Raw genomic sequence first — 16,363 nt, 5'->3', positions numbered from 1 at the left:
TTGCTGAGTGCCAAGCCCAGACTTCCAGCTGTCAGACATCGCCGCTTAACTATATTATCAGCATCCAAAATACGCAATGCATTTTTAAATTTTTTTATATAAACCAAATTTTATTTACTTATTTATTTTATTATGTTCAATTAGCCACTGTATAGTACACAATTAGTTTTTGATGTAGTATTCAGTGATTCATTAGTTAAGTATAACACCCAGTGTTCATCACAACACGTGCAATGCATTTTTAAAATTTTTATTAACATATAATGTATTATTTGCCCCAGGGGTACAGGTCTGTGAATCATCAGGCTTACATACTTCACAGCACTCACCATAGCACATACCCTCCCCAGTGTCCATAACCTCACCACCCTCTCCCTACCCCCCTACCCCCAGCAACCCTCAGTTTGTTTCATGAGATTGAGAGTCTCTTATGGTTTGTCTCCCTCTCAATCCCATCTTGTTTCATTTTTTCCCTCCCTACCCCCCCACTGCCCCCCACCCAGCCTCTCAAATTCCTCATATCAGGGAGATCATATATGATAATTATCTTTCTCTGATTGACTTATTTCGCTCAACATAATACCCTCTAGTTCCATCCACATCGTTGCAAATGGCAAGATTTTGTTTCTTTTGATAGCTGCATGGTATTCCTTTGTATATGTATACCGCATCTTCTTTATCCATTCATCTGTCAGTGGACATCTGGTCTCTTTCCATAGTTCGGCTCTTATGGACATTGCTGCTATAAACATTGGGGTGCATGTGCCCCTTTGGATCACTACATTTGTATCTTTAGGGTAAATACCCAGTAGTGTGATTGCTGGGTCATAGGGTAGCTCTGTTTTCAACTCTGTTTCAGCTCTGTTTTTGAGGAACCTCCATGCTGTTTTCCAGAGCGGCTGCACCAGCTTGCATTCCCACCAACAGTGTAGAAGGGTTCCCCTTTCTCCTCATCCTCACCAACATCTGTCGTTTCCTGACTTGTTATTTTACCCATTCTGACTGGTGTGAGGTGGTATCTCACTGTGGTTTTGGTTTGTATTTCCCTGATCATGCACTGCATTTTAAACATATTTTGAAAATATTCAAAAAAACGTTCAAGACAGGGTGCCTGGGTGGTTCAGTTGTTAGGCATCTGCCTTCAGCTTGGAGCGTGATTCCAGGGTCCTAGGATCGAGTCCCGCATCGGGCTCCCTGCTCAGCGGGAAGCCTGCTTCTCCCTCTCCAGCTCCCACTGCTTGTGTCCCCTCTCTCACTGTCTCTCTGTCAAATAAATAAATAAAATCTTTTTTTAAAAAATGTTGAAGACATCTAAAACCTATTTGTTCATCTCCCTTTTCTCTCTCAGTATTGGTGACACGGCAGTCCTCCTCGGGACTTAGGTATGGAGCGTTTGATTTATCATTGTCTCCGTTTGCTTCTTCATTCTCTCTGCATCCAGGCAGTTGCCAAGTCTGGTTGATGCTGAGTCCAGAATGTCTCAAATCTATCTTCCCTGTTTCATTTTCACATCGACTGTCCTGCTTAAGGCCTTAATGATCTCACCTGGACAGCTGCAGTTACCTCCGAAACGGTGTCCTGTCCACCTTAGTCTTTGCTGTAAAGGAATCTTTTTGAATCACAAGTCTGGTGATAAGAACTCCTTTGCTCAAGAATCCCGAGGGGGCTTTCTGTTATACATAATGTGAAGCCTGAGCTATTAAATGTTATTCAAAGCCTTTATGTAGAATCTGGCTCCTGGCTACTTCTCCAGTCTGTCCTCTCCCATCACACGTGTTTTTGTGCAACTCACTCAGAATTTGTTCGTTTCCACGCCTTAGTTTTTGCTACCTTCTCATGGGAAATGTTCCCCTGTCACCATGACTAACTTTATGCGTCCATCCAGGCTCAACATAGATGCTGTTTGGTTCACGACCGTCTCGGGAGCTTTCCTGGTACAATCTGAAAATGGCCTCTGTACTCAGAAAGCAGGCAGACACCAGGGAAAGAGGCAGGCCACTCAGTGTTGGTAGGTGGCAGCTTCAGTGCCAGCAAAGGGAACTTACATACGAGGCTCGTCTTGGGCAGCAGCAAGATGAATGGATCCCCACGCCTGCCGCCAAATCTTAAAAGTTTGTAAAGAGGCCCTCACTGGGGCGCCTGGGTGGCTCAGTGGGTTAAGCCTCTGCCTTCCGCTCAGGTCATGATTTCAGGGTCCTGGGATTGAGCCCCGCATCAGGCTCTCTGCTCAGTGGGGAGCCTGCTTCTCCCTTTCTCTCTGCCTGCCTCTCTGCCTACTGTGATCTCTGGCTGTCAAATAAATAAAATCTTTAAAAAAAAAATAAAAAATAAATAAAAAAAAAGAGGCCCTAACTGGGCTCAGTCATGTGTACTGTGCACATGTTTTCAACATATCACCATCTCAAAGCCATGTCCTTAGAGAGGCATCTGGGAGCAGGAAAGGCAAGTGGCACCCACATTCCAAGAATGGAAGGAGGGGCTGAGGAGCTTCTCAGTGCCCCGGGCCAGCTTGTGGGTCCATCGGCAGCCGTGTCTTTCTCACGGCGCTCCCCAGCAGGTGCTCCTTCACTTGGATGCATGTCACTTCATGCCTCACTCTGTGTCCTGAGAGCTATCTCCTGCCTCGGGAAGCTCTGGGGGCAGTGTTCTACGCCGCCTCAGAACCTGACTTGTGGGTAATACTCAGTAAATGTGCTCATTCTACCGGACTGTAAGTTACTTGGTTGAGGATAGGGACCCATTTTTCACCATTTTTTTTCAGCTTTGGTATAGGGCATGCCCTGAATCCGTTTTTGAATAAAAAAAATGAATGAAGAACCCGCTGCTGCCCCAGCCAGAAGTCATCTTTCCAAGCTCCCTGCTCCTATAGCCCCTCATTAGTTTCTCTGTGTAGTAAACTTGTCGTAGTGATTTTGCACCTCTTTCCTTTTGAGTTAGATCTGTGTGATGACACTTCTTTCTAATCTGTCACCTAGCACAGCACCCTTGCACTAGGCAGAAACTTGTCACAGCCTTGCTAAGTTGGAAAGAATTTCTCTTCTGCATTTTGTTGGTTTTTATATCCTTTTTTAAAACTCTTCTTCGTCCTTGTTTTCTCATTGATAGTACCGCACCTGCCCTTCATCATAAAGCAGCCAACGTTAACCAAATGTCTGCTCTGCACCAGGCACTGTGCTGGGCTCTTTATGGCCATGATTTCTTTAATCCTGGGATGTAAATACTTATTTATAACAGGTGAAGCTGGAAAGATAAGTGACAATTCTAAGGTCACACAAATGGCAAGTGACTGAATTCATGATACAAACCCAAGTCTGCCTGGTGCCACGCTCTTCCCCTCAGAGTTTTCCCGCCACCTCCTGTGGGAATCAGGGCTCTAACCTCTCATCAGCTGCACATGGCTGTAGAGTGCCAGCCGAGATGGTGCTTGAGCTTGCAAGAGAGAGCCGAGGACTTGAACTTGCTGTTTTCATGATTAGAAGTGCTTCTCACTCCAAACAGGTTGAGAGGTGTGTGACTTTGTCTAGATTTTCAGTTATTTGTTGAGAGAACAAGTATTTGTTGAGTGAACTCTGCATCAGATTATTTTATGGTGAAAGCCGTTGATCCTTTGAGCAGGCAAAACTCAGCCTCCTTAATCTGCAGAGATGTAGAAAGAGTGGATCAATTTACTGTGGTGATGGCAGTTCTCATCGACTCCTCAAAACCAAATGTATACATTGGAAACACTCTCAAGCAATTTGGCTGTTTTGTGAGGTTTCCCAAGAATGTCTCAAATCCTAATCTGGAACTCTTTCTGGATTTTGGAGCGCTGAATGTTGATATGCATATCTGTGTCATGTAAATGACAATGTTCAACAGGAAGGGGATACATGACAAGAGAACTTGGTGTTGATGTACTAGAACTACAGAGATTCCCAGCTTTTCCTAACCCCTTTTAAAATTTAGTTAACATTACAACTCACATCTCTTGGTGATCAGAGTGTAGATTTCTTGAGGTTCATTTTATTGGCATCCAGGAACTGATACAGGAGTTGAAACTGTCTTAAAACATGTTGGTTGGTGTGGCTGATGATTTCTACATTCTCAGGAGATGCCCTTGAAACAATGGTTAAAAAGTAGCTGTTTAAGGATGATTTTTTTTTTCATGTTCTTGATTGAATATATTCTCTACCATTTCTCTAGTGATGAAAATGATGTAGTAAGTGCATATCAGGCACTTTTGGTTTTCCTTTTCTTTTATCTTGAGGAAAGTGGATCTTGGTCCACTGGTGTTTCCTATTCAAAGACTGCCTTCGGTTCTAGCTCATACACTAAAACCAGTCAGAAGGACTTGCTGCTGCATTTCCCTATTCCAGATCACTCAAAGCCCCAAGGCCAGGGGGAATGAAAGTTTCCAGGGCAGGTTCTATTGATCTAGCCATATTCTGATCAGTCTTTGCATATGAATGGCACGAAGACATTTATTCTCAAGGTGATATTGGTGTAGTTCTGAGGACATTATGAATGCAGATTTAGACAAATTGATCTTCATATCATCCCGAGTGATTCTTAACCTTTTCGAAGTCAGAGATCCCTTTGAGCGTTGCATGAAGGCTCTCTTCTGGGGGAAAAAAGTGCATTCAGACTTAGAAATTTGCATTCATTTCAAAAGGTCCATAGACACCCCCCAACCTAGACTTCCTCTTGCTGCTCTTTGGACCCTTGGTCTCCAAGTTAAGAACCTCTGAAAATTTTAAGATAGCATATGGCCAATAATACCAGTAATTTGGCCAAAAGTGATCACCTTTATTCACACATTCTGTATATATTTCAGTGATATCCCCCAAGTAGGGTGTCATGTCACTTAAAGCAAGGATTTTTGTTTTGTGTATTTTTTTCATTCTGTGCTTGGTGCTGAAAAGAATGCCACAGAGTAGCTGATAAATATTCATTGGATTAATGAAATAATCTGTGGATGCTGCATCTCTTGGCCTCACTTGAGCTGAGCCGAGATCCCAAAAGCTGCACTGGGAGCGCTGTGTCACCAGTTGGCTCACGTGTTAAGCGGTTTTTTGGTCTTTCATGTTGAATTCCCAATCTCCATTTTGATAAATAAGATACATGACATTTACAAAGAGCCCGGTGAAACTGACGCTCAAGATCTGTTTCACTCAAGATAAAAGGAACACCCCAAGTGCCAGATCCATCCTTTGTAGACGATTTTCATCACTGGAGAAGTACTAGAGTATGTAGGCAACCCAATTTCAGATGGAGTTTTCAGTGCCAAGGAGAATATTGTGCAGTCAAGGAACGAAACATGTATGCAAAGCTCTTATTTCCCGCATTTGAGAACCTTGCCCAAGGCTTCAAGACCAGGTAAAACTCATCTCTAAAATTATGCAAGGCACTAGCAAGAGCAACACTTACCTCCCTCTAATCACTGATTATTTTATTTCCCATTATTGCAACGCAGTCCCTCCCTTGTGGTATTTGCAGAAAGAGGTAATTTGGAACCTTTAATTTCCTCTCTGGCCTTCCAGTGACATTAATCACTTTTCCACTCACTAGTGAAACTAGCTGCTAGCTAGAGGCTGTGGGGTGTGTGTGTGTGTGTGTGTGTGTGTGTAGGTATGTATTTAGGACTAGATGAGACCCACTTCATTTAGTATATAAATACTTTTGTGCCTGCTGAGCTAAATTCTGAGGATACAACAATGAATGAGATATAGTAATTTGTGGGTCAAGATAGGCAAATAAACCTGCAGTTATAATATAGTACAAATCATGGCATGAAGCTCTTTCAGCTCTACCACTATGCTCTTTTTTTTTTTTTTTTTAAGATTTTACTGAATGAGAGAGGAAGGGGGAAGGTGGGGGCGGGGGGTAAGGAGAGGCAGACTCAATGCTGAGTAGGGTGCTCAATCCCAGGACCCTGAGATCATGACCTGAGCCGAAAGCAGACTCTTAGCTGACCGAGCCACCCAGTCGCCCCACAACCACTATGTTTTTGAAACAGTTTAATGACAAGGCTTCTTTACAGCTAAGGGAGATTGTTTATAAAAAATAAATTTGACATTGGGAAGTAAAATGCAAGGTAGTAGCAGCAGGATTTCAGGATCTTACTGGGCTGAAGGGGTTTGAAGGACCTTCTTAGAGCCAATGATAAAATACCAAATTAAGCTTCTGATCTTTCCGCTTCCACGTTGGGGATAATCCCTGCCTCCTTGCATAGTTACTTGCTGGTTGGATTTTCCCCAGCAGCAATGATAATCCGTGGTACTATGTTAAGAAAGGTAAAGGTCACGTGATAACCCACAAGCCCCAGTCAGTGGAGGGCTGCATTTGTAGAAATGGAGCATTCATGGTCTGCTATACGTGGAGAGTGTCTTGTCCTTAAGGGGCTGATAGCACAGGCATACACGGAGGCAGATGCTTCTTTCTGATCAATCTGGTAGCGGACTCTAGGGCTCACACGGATGCCGGCATCTTATTTTTCAGTAAGCTATGTCATCTTGTCAACATCTACTAAAGCTTCACCATCCTTAAATATCTGTTTGATTTTGTGGTTCCATGGTAGCACTGGAAGTGACCGCACATGTGGTCATTAAACACTGATTTAGGGAGAACAGTGCCTGGAATCCAGGATTCCATAGTCACTGCCTTGAGGTTCAGGAGAAGATGCCCCCGGAGAGGGTCCTTCAGGCCATAGCCTCCTCTTATTACTGTTTTGGTTCCAAACTCCTGAGTGTAGTTTCTAGTTGGTGACTTGGGCTAGAGAGTGTATGATCCAGTGTCTTCTTTTGCCCACCAGGCCTCAGACCTCAGGCCTCAGGTCTAGACCAAAGCCATCTAGTCAGACCTCTCCCCACCCAGGCCGTTCTGTTGAAGAGAGGCATGGAAAGATAAATCTAAGAAAAGGTGTATTTGCCCTAAGGCCCACTCTCTGACCTTCCCTTCTTAAAATGCCGGGCAGCGCCATCTTGGCTTACCAGCTGCATGGGAACATAAATCCCAAAGAGGGCTGATGGAAGAAGACACTATGAACAATGAACACATAAACTCAGGAACTTTTATCCTCTGATTACAAAGCAGGTCTCCAGCTACAAGGCCCAGCGTTCTTCCTGAGCTTTAGGCGGAAAGTGAGAGGAGCCCAGCAATGGTACATCCTGCATCCCAGACTTGGTACCTTTTGCCTGACTGCCATGGCTCTCCACAAGTCTTGGTTTTCCTTAATAACCCCTTTCACCCCAGCCCATGAAAATAGCACTAGATTTCTCTACCTACACCACAGTTGTGACAGAGCACTACTCTTACCGGAACCCTTGAGCAAACTTCCTGTTATGTCTTAGGTCAAGAGCAGAATCTTTTAGTCTGGCATTCAAGGATCTCCCCAGCCATTTTTCTTTCCTTTCCTATCTTTTATTGTTCTGAGCTTTAGCCAAATTAGACTGCTTCCTGTTTTTCAGACATTCTTCCTGCTTATCTGTCTCTGCATTTTTACTTAGGCTTTTTTGCTCTAGGAAACCATGACCACCCTGCCCTCCCCACTCCCCCCCAGTAATCCTCTTACCTGTCCTTTTAGGCGCAGCTCAGAGGTGGTCTTGGACTTTCCTTTGCCTTTTTATTGGGCCAGTTACCACTTTCTAGCGGCCTTAAATATTAACTGTCTAGGTGTCTTGTCTCACTTACTATATTACCAGTTCCTTCATGGCTTGAGGGCAGGGGCCACATTTTAATCTGTGTATCCCCTTAGGATTTTAAAATTTATTTTAATTCAGTTAATAACATCATAGTGTATTATTAGTTTTAGAGGTAGAGGTCAGTGATTCATCAGTCTTATATAGCACCCAGTGCTCATGACATCCCGTGCCCTCCTTAAGGCCCATTTCCCAGTTACCCTATTCCCCCCACCCTCCTTCCTGTTCCCTTAGGATTTTACCCGAGGCCTTGCTTATGCTAGGCCATGCAGTGGATCTTTATTGGATTCTCTCTGAGGTTTGAACTTCTTTTGCACATTCAGGTGTGCAGCATTTCTAGAGCATTCCAACTATAGCTACAGTGATCTAGTTAGGCCTGGCCCTGGATCTTCTTTGGATGCCAAAAGGTTATGTATCTGGGTGGGTGGTGGGTATATTCTGGGAAGCCATCAGGGCAATGCCATCATATTTTAATTATAGCACTGGCAGCAGCCCTCCTTTTAGCAACAGCAGTAACAAACAGTAACACTTGGGCGGGCCGGCCTCCGGAAATTGGCCTCCCGCTCTGTGTTTCTCCTACCCCCTTTTCAATCCATCACCTGTATTTATTCCTGCTGTAATTTAAACACCTGTCTAGATGGAATGCGGGCAATGTGTCCTTACCCCACACATTCAGATATTTGCTCACCTGCCTTATTCGGAAGGCTGGCTCTAAGATAAACAGCGTTTTGGTATTAAAAGAAAAAATGCACCGAGGTCACCGTGGCAATGGACATGAAGAAGGGAACAGGAGTGGAACCTCTGGATAAGCTGCTCCAGGAGAGTGGGAGCAGAGGAGGAGGAGGAGGACAGCAAGGGGTGAAGCATCTGCCTAAGGTTTAGGCAGCGGTGGGATCCTGTGACTCGATTTTCCCACAGGCGATCATTCACTTAGCTGACTAACCTGAGAAAGGCCGGGGTGGAAGAATATTCAACAAGCTGATTTTTTTTTTTTTTTTTTAGGATTTTTTATTTTATTTATTTGACAGACAGAGATGACAAATAGGCAGAGCGGCAGGCAGAGAGAGAGCGGGGGAAGCAGGCTCCCCGGCGAGCAGAGAGCCCGATGCAGTGCTCGATCCCAGGACCCCGGGATCACGACCCTAGCCTAAGACAGAGGCCTTAACCCACTGAGCCACCCAGGCGCCCAAGCCGATTGTTTTTACGCATCAGTGTCTTGGTTGTTTATTAATGACCACCGTTTCTCAAGGCAGCATCACAAGTAGACTCGGGATTTTCTGAACCTTATTCTAAACTGTTTTATCCACGCTTGCATCCTTGGCAAACTGAATGATTATTCATGTCATCATTTGAACATCCAGACAACATTGAGAAATAGTAACATTTTAAATTTCCTGATGGAATTATCCTCTCTACTCCTTTCCCTTGCTTACTCTTCACCCCATCAAGGCATTTCTTCTGGTTTTTGGAAGATCCCCTGACCTTTTTGCAGGGGAACCCTTGAATTCTCTTTCCTTTGTCACCATCTCCTATGACAAGTCCTTCCTTGACATTAACTTGCACGTGAATTACCTGTGGATCTTGTCAAATGCAGATTTCCTTCCCTGGGGCTGAGACTGGCTAAGAGCTTGCTTGTCCATCAAGCTCCCAGGGATTGCAGTTGCTGCTGGTCCATGGATGGAATTGTAAGCTCCAGGCTCAGTGGGGCAAGGCAGTGGGAAGTGGGAGTACCACAATGCCTAGAAACATTCTACCTACAGAGTTATCTTGAATATCAAATGAGTTTATACACACACACACACGTGCGTGCGCACGCGCCCACACACGCACAGAGAACAATGACTGGCAAAAATTAAGTGCTCATTGAATTAAGCTATCATTAGTGCTAATAATACAACTTTGTTTTTACAATTACTGTTACTGTAGTGAATCTAAGAGGTTTTGTATTTTCTTAAAAATTTAAAATGTTTTAGAGGTCCAAACAGACTTAAACAGTTCTTATAGATGTGTACTCTTTCTCACACATAAAGATGTTGATATCCATTATCAGCAAGACGTGTTATTTGTGTCATAGTTTCAGTAATTAAAAGCGTTTTAAACTAATCCCACCTGTCTCCCAACTGTTGTGACCAGGGGCTTGAATTCCCGAGTTGGCTAGCCTAGACTTAGTAGCATAGAGTCTGGTTATTGACCCAGAGAAGCCACCTGGCCCAATGGCTACACCCTCCACCTTAATAGCCTAAAATTCCTAATAAAAAATGATGAGCTATCTCTTTCATTAATGATGCTATGTCTTTATGTGCTGTAATTCTTTCCTTTAAAATTCTTTAGCATGAAATGTTCATCGTTAATGAAAATCAGATACATATATGCCATTTTCCACTTTCTCTTCATCTAATGAAACTTTATTTACCTGGAGGAATATAGGTGGACAGAGAAGCAGATGCAACCTGGTGACCATATTCGTCATCGTCCTGTCCTGTTAAGGAGGACCTTCAGATGTGTAGCCTAACTGGCTTGTAGAGTTTAAGGCCTGTCCCAATGCTGGGAGACCTGCCCTGCTCTTAGATCTTCCCTAGTCAATGCCAGGTGCTTCTAGGGCCACAGCTGATGCTTCGGTCCATTCTTGTTCAGTGACTCCTTCTGCCCATCCTAGGAAAAAACTGGGAAACTGAAAGGAAGAACCAAAGGCTTTCTTAAGTCATTTAATCTAGAAATGATTCACTTGGACCAAACTCTTAACAAGGCATCAGTCTGTACAAATAAGATTCAGCCAGATCTGGTGGAGGCTTCAAAGCCTTCATACCATGTGGCTATCACTACTGTATTAGTTGATACAGACTGTAGAACATTTTCATCATCACAATATATTCTACTGGATTGTCCTGTTCTAGAAACAGGGGTTGAAAAATGGGTTCATCTCCTTTGTCACTCCTGATTGATTGGCATTGGCTATCTGGAGGACTGTGTAAAGAAGGTTCTGAGGCCATATCTAAGTGAGCCCCAAATTGTTTGATTATTTACTAGCAATGTATGTCCTAGGAAGACTGAGCTGGGTGGGTGGAGGTAGTCGTGGCATAGGTCCTGGATGTCTCATAGACAAAACCACAGAAGTAATAATAGAATATTTAAAATAGAGGGTCAGTTGTTATTATTTAAAGAGATAGGTTATATTTTTAGCAGGAATCCTTTGGAAAGAAAGATGAGAAGCTTTAATAGTTTTGTTATTCTTTATAATAATCTCTCATTAAGTAGTGGTCCCTTTTGCTATTTTCAAAATAAATTAACAATGATGTTTTGCTTTTGTGTAGAAGGAAATCACAATAGCTACCCTTTTTTGGTTTATCCATGAAATAAGGAATTGATCTTACATGTAAAAACAAAACCCACCAGGAATCTAAAATTAGTTTCATGTTCATGCCACCTTTTTTACTATACCTGCTAAGAAACAAGAACAGATTGAGGATGGGTGTGGGTTTTTTTCCCACTCTCTTCATGTGCTCTGTTGAAGGATATTAACGACATGCATGTTGTTAACAAATGGGGAATAAAATTTAAGGCAAAGAAGGAAAAACTGGTATAGTTTGGTAAAATCAATTCTTGTATAATCACTGTTGTCAGAATTTGAGGTATCTAATTATATTTTGAAAAATTTCTAATAATTAAGGATGATTTAGGATAACTGGGCTGTTTCCTACTAGTTTTAAAATGGGAAAATGGATTTTATTTTTTTTAACTATTTTTTTAAGATTTTATTTATTTATTTATTTGTCAGAGAGAGAGAAAGAGTGAGTGAGCACAAGCAAGGAGAGCAGCAGAGGGAGAAGCAGGCTCCGCACTGAGCAGGGAGCCTGATATGGAACTCGATCCCAGGACCCTGGGATCATGGCCAGAGCTGAAGACAGCCACTTAACTGAGCCACCCAGGAGTCCCGGATTTTATTTTTTTTAAAGATTTTATTTGTTAGAGAAAGAGATAGAATGAGAGCACAAGCAAGGGAAACAGCAGGCAGAAGCAAGCTCCCCACTGAGCAAGGAACCTAATGCGGGGCTTGATCCCAGGAACTCGGGATCATGACCTGAGCCAAAGGCAGACACTTAAACTGACTGAGCCACCCAGACATCCCTAGAAAGTTGGGGATTTTAAAACAAGAGTACCACTTCTGCAACTATTATGTAACCTTGAGCAAATCAGTTACTATAAACTCTCTGAGCCTTAGTTTCTCCATCTCTGAAAGGGAGTATAGCAGTGTCTGCTTCCATGAGTAATGGGTAAGGAGTGAGATATAAAACCTCACTTTTAAGTACTGGCCATTGCTACTGCAAGGGCTGAAACATTAAACTATGTTATTTGGGAAAAGTATACCACATGCACTTGGAGGAAACCATTCCCTGTTCTCATCTTGGCCCTGCACTTAGTAGGTGTTTTTAGTGCGGTTGTGATTTTTGTGCCCTTGTTTACCCTTAGAGTTATGTGATTTTAGTTTCCTCTTTTGTAAAATGGAGGTAACAGGAGAACCTGCTTCAGGGGGCTTGCTCAGGATTACACGAGATAACGCACATCGAGACAATGCAAGGACATCTGATGCATGGCACACGGTGAACATTCAATAACTTAGCTATTATGATGAAAATGATGATATTTAAATTAGGGGTGGCCTTGCCAAAAGAGAGAAGATTCAACAAATCTGATACTTCTTTTCCTTCCCATTCACTAATCTCTAAACCATAGTTGATACTAAACATGGTGAAGTGTGTACATTTTGTTTATTTTATTGCTGTTCCACTATAAATTATTAATACGCCTCTGTTATTAGGGTTTTGGCACACGAACGGAAGCAGTAATTGGAGAAGCTGTTAGTTATCACAAAGACCTTTCTCACTTACTGTTTTTATAAGCTGCAAGCTCGTGTCTAATTTGAAAGGCCAGGGAGCAGAGCAGCAAGGAAGAAGGCTCAGTGTGGGGCCGGAGTGAAATCATTCCTACAGGGAGCGGTTTGATTGTCTGACAGTCTGACTGCTTTTGCCACTGAGGTGCAGGAAGAAGGCAAGGCTCGTCCAAGACTCCACGGGCCAGAGAATCCTGCCATAACCTGCCCCGGGATCTTCCCTCCCCACTTTTCTTTAGTCCCTGTGTGTCTTCTCCCCTGATAGCAGAAGAAGGGGCTCCGAAATGATAATAAGGCAAGGTTGGCTTCTGAGGCTGCTTCTAAAGACAGACCCACATTGGAGGGCACAGCTCTGGTGTCCTGGACCTCAGCCTCCACAAGCACCAGGAATCACTCCTGAACTATGGAAAGCACGTTCTTCCCCAGAAAAATATTTGAGTCCTTTGGTGTGAAGACCTAGTCCTAGGCCGTTTTCATGGACTGAGTTCTCTAATTAGGGATGAAGCACTGTACCATTGCCAAAAAAATAAATGATCTATGTTTCTTTCACAATTTTCAGATGAGGGGTGCCCGGGTGGCTCAGTTGTTTAAATGTCTACCTTTGGCTCAGGTCATGATCTTAGGGCCCTGGGATGGAGCCCGAGTTAGGCTCCCTGCTCAGCAGGGGGCCTGCTTCTCCTTCTCCCTCTGCCATCCCTACCCGCTCATGCTTGCTCTCTCATTCTCTCAAACAAATAAATAAATAAACTAAAAAATAATAATACTAATTTTCAGATGAAAAAGACGTGACAATGCTCCAGAATTCTCCTATCTGTAAATGTCAAAATTACTAGGTTCTTAGGACAGTTTCCCAGGAGAACAGTTTTCCTGGAATGTCCATCTCCTGTGCCTCTCCTCTCTGGTGTCCCACACCCAGCACGTGCATTCACTCTGTGCCCTCCCTCTTTTCAGCATCCTCTCCCTTTGCAACTGATTTTGAAATGTTTTTCCAACCGTCCTTTCTTTTCTGACTTCATTCTCATTGCGCAGGCTTTAAGCTCACCTCATGTCTGTATTTCTCATCATACCTGACATTTTCTCGTTTGAATTATAAGGGTAATCCATGCAGTTCATGAGTATGTATCCGTGTGCGTGTGTTGAAGTAAATTGGGTCTGCTTTCTGTAGTTTTATAGAGTGATTTGTTTTTTTTTGTTCTTTAACTTGAGATATCAGCATGGTTCTTTATCAATAAGAATTCCTCGAAAAATTGTGGCGATACTTAATATTCCCTCATATGCACAGAGCAAAATTTACTTAACAACACTGTTAGCCATTTTGATCTTCCCATTTTCCAATATTAAAAATATAAAATATTTCCAATATTTCCAATATTCCAATGCTTCTTTTCAAAATCTGTTCACAATATAGGGTCATGAGTAAGAAGATGAGTTTTGAAGTTCCAAAGACCATGTTCCAGATTCTAGTTCGGCCATTTGTTCCCAGGCCTCGGTTTCCTTCTTTGTAAATGGCGATTATAATGGTACTTACCAATAAAATTATGACAGTTTAAAACAGGTTGTATATAATGTACTCATTTATATTTTTTATATTTATACAGAGCTTCACACATTGCAAGTTCTCCTAAATAGTAACTGCAGTTATAATAATCACCATTGTTAATCATGGGCCGTTAGTTTTTTGGGTTTTTTTGTTTTCTTTTTTTTTTTTTTAAAGATTTTATTTATTTATTTGACAGAGAGAGAGATCACAAGTAGGCAGAGAGGCAGGCAGAGAGAGAGAAGGAAGCAGGCTCCCCACCGAGCAGAGAGCCTGATGCGGGGCTCAATCCCAGGACCCTGAGATCATGACCCGAGCCAAAGGTAGAGGCTTTAACCCACTGAGCCATCCAGGTGCCCCATCATGGACAATGTTTTTAGCACAGGTGCTGAAAGTTAGATGGTAGTATAAATACTATGATACCTTTAATAATATTGTCAAATTCTGGAACGATTTTACCAATTTATAGACACATAAATAGTATAAGTATGTATCTAATATCACCCCTTGCCTAAATTAGGTAGTATATTTTTATTATTGTATATCCATGTATACACAAAAATGTTATCTTGTAATTTGCGTTTCTTTGATTGTCAGTAGAAATGTCTAGTTTTAAATGTTTAGTTGGCTAATTATATTCCTTTTTTGTAAATTGTTTATTGGGGTCAGTGCCCATTTTTCTTTTGCCTGTGCATCTTTTTTCTAAATCAGCAAGTAATTTGTGTGTCATAAGAATCATTCTTATTATGTATAACTAAAATTTATTGTGATTTCTAACTTACAGATGAGGAAACATGGGCCAGAGAGGCTAAGTAGTTTGCCTAGTGTGTCAGACAGATCCTTGCCTGGCACAGAGTTAATACACAGTAAACTCTTGCTGTCTTTGTTACTAATCTTTGTATTTCACAGCACCTGGCACAACCCAGCACTTTGCACACAGTAGGGGCAGAATCTCTGCGTGGTTAACTTCTGTTGACACTAGCCACCCTCACTTCTCCTCTTTGGTGTGCGCAGAAGCCAGCCTTTAATGACCGCCTTGGTCACAGCCACCGTTTCAGCTCAGATGATCAGCATTCCTGAACTTGACTTGATTTTCTCCATCTGTTTTTTAATGAGACTTTTTGAAAATGCTGTAAAATCAGGTTATTTCCCCCTCACTTCATTTCTAGGTAACAAACCTGAATTTGGCAAGTGGCGTCGTAAACAGAAGCAGTGCTTCAACCCCCCCCACCCTTCGGCCTGTCATCAGTCCTAGTGGCCCGACATGGTCAATACAGTCAGACCCCCAAGCTCCTGAGAGCCACTCCACCCCTCCTGGAAGCAGGTATGTGAAGGGTCTTGGAGCCAGCGTTTGGGGCGCAGAGACAGCCTGGGTCTGAAGAGGGCCATTCTTACCTTGAGCTCCCTGCACTGACACCTGGGAGACACGTGCCTTTCCGCCTGTCCCAGTCCTCTGGCACTTGAATGGAGGGCCTCGGTTTACTCGTAAGACAGTGTGCTGGCAAACCAAAGGCAAAGGAAATTTCTGATGCAATTCAGACGGGTTAAAAGAGGAAGAATTCCTACTGTGTTCAGTCCTTGCCTGTAGTCCACATTTTCTTGTTTTGACTTTTGACATTCTCCCCTTGTCTCCTCATTCTTGTTTATACCTTGTACTATGTTGTGTCTCATTAACTTTGGACTCTTTTTGTTGAAGGACATATTTGTTTTTTATATTTGCATCTGGGTTGTATAATTAAACTCAAACAGCCTCCCTGGACAGTGCTCATTTGGGAAGTGGGAAGGAAATTTCCTTTATGTAGTTGAGCAAAGAGGCAGAGAATAAAATCCAAATAGATTCTGGCCATAACATAAGCAACTTCTGAATTAAAAAAGAAGCCACTGTATTGAATTCTAGTCTCAATCCATATTTTAAGTCTCCTATTTTAAAAAAAATGTAAGAAATGGATTCCCAGGAATCTTGCATTAGTGGCTATTAAAAATGGCTCTGATTGCATCTGTCCCTGAGTGAAGTGAGCTAGAGAGGAATGTGACTGTTACGATGAAGTATTCTATTCCCTCCAAGTAAAGATAATTGCTCCCTCCAAATAAAGAAGCTCTGCCACAGATGTCCCAGCGAGTCCCCACCCCGCACCAGCACTTCCAGCCTCCACCAGCCGGCCAGCTCTTAGCATGCTGCCTTGCCTCGTGGTTGCAAGGGGTGACCAAAGACCTAAGGATGAAGGAAATACCTATTTGCCATTGAAGTATCTGTTAGTGTCA

At 42.8% G+C, this 16,363-nt stretch overlaps 1 protein-coding gene across 2 annotated transcripts in view; it reads left to right on the top strand.

The window, feature by feature from the left end:
- Positions 1-16,363, top strand: part of LOC111148532 (tubulin tyrosine ligase like 5) — a 250,286-nt gene that overhangs the window by 128,977 nt on the left and 104,946 nt on the right. For both annotated transcript variants that reach the window (XM_022505162.1, XM_022505163.1), the window contains one exon: positions 15,271-15,425. In XM_022505162.1, coding sequence (XP_022360870.1) covers positions 15,271-15,425 — 155 coding nt within the window. The remainder of the gene's footprint in view (positions 1-15,270; positions 15,426-16,363) is intronic.

This window comes from Enhydra lutris, unplaced genomic scaffold (genome assembly GCF_002288905.1).
Source record: "Enhydra lutris kenyoni isolate GAN:26980312 unplaced genomic scaffold, ASM228890v2 scaffoldscaffold20, whole genome shotgun sequence".
NCBI classification, from domain to species: domain Eukaryota; kingdom Metazoa; phylum Chordata; class Mammalia; order Carnivora; family Mustelidae; genus Enhydra; species Enhydra lutris.
Note: the sequence above shows the minus strand (reverse complement) of the source record. Positions and strands in the feature narration are given on the sequence as shown.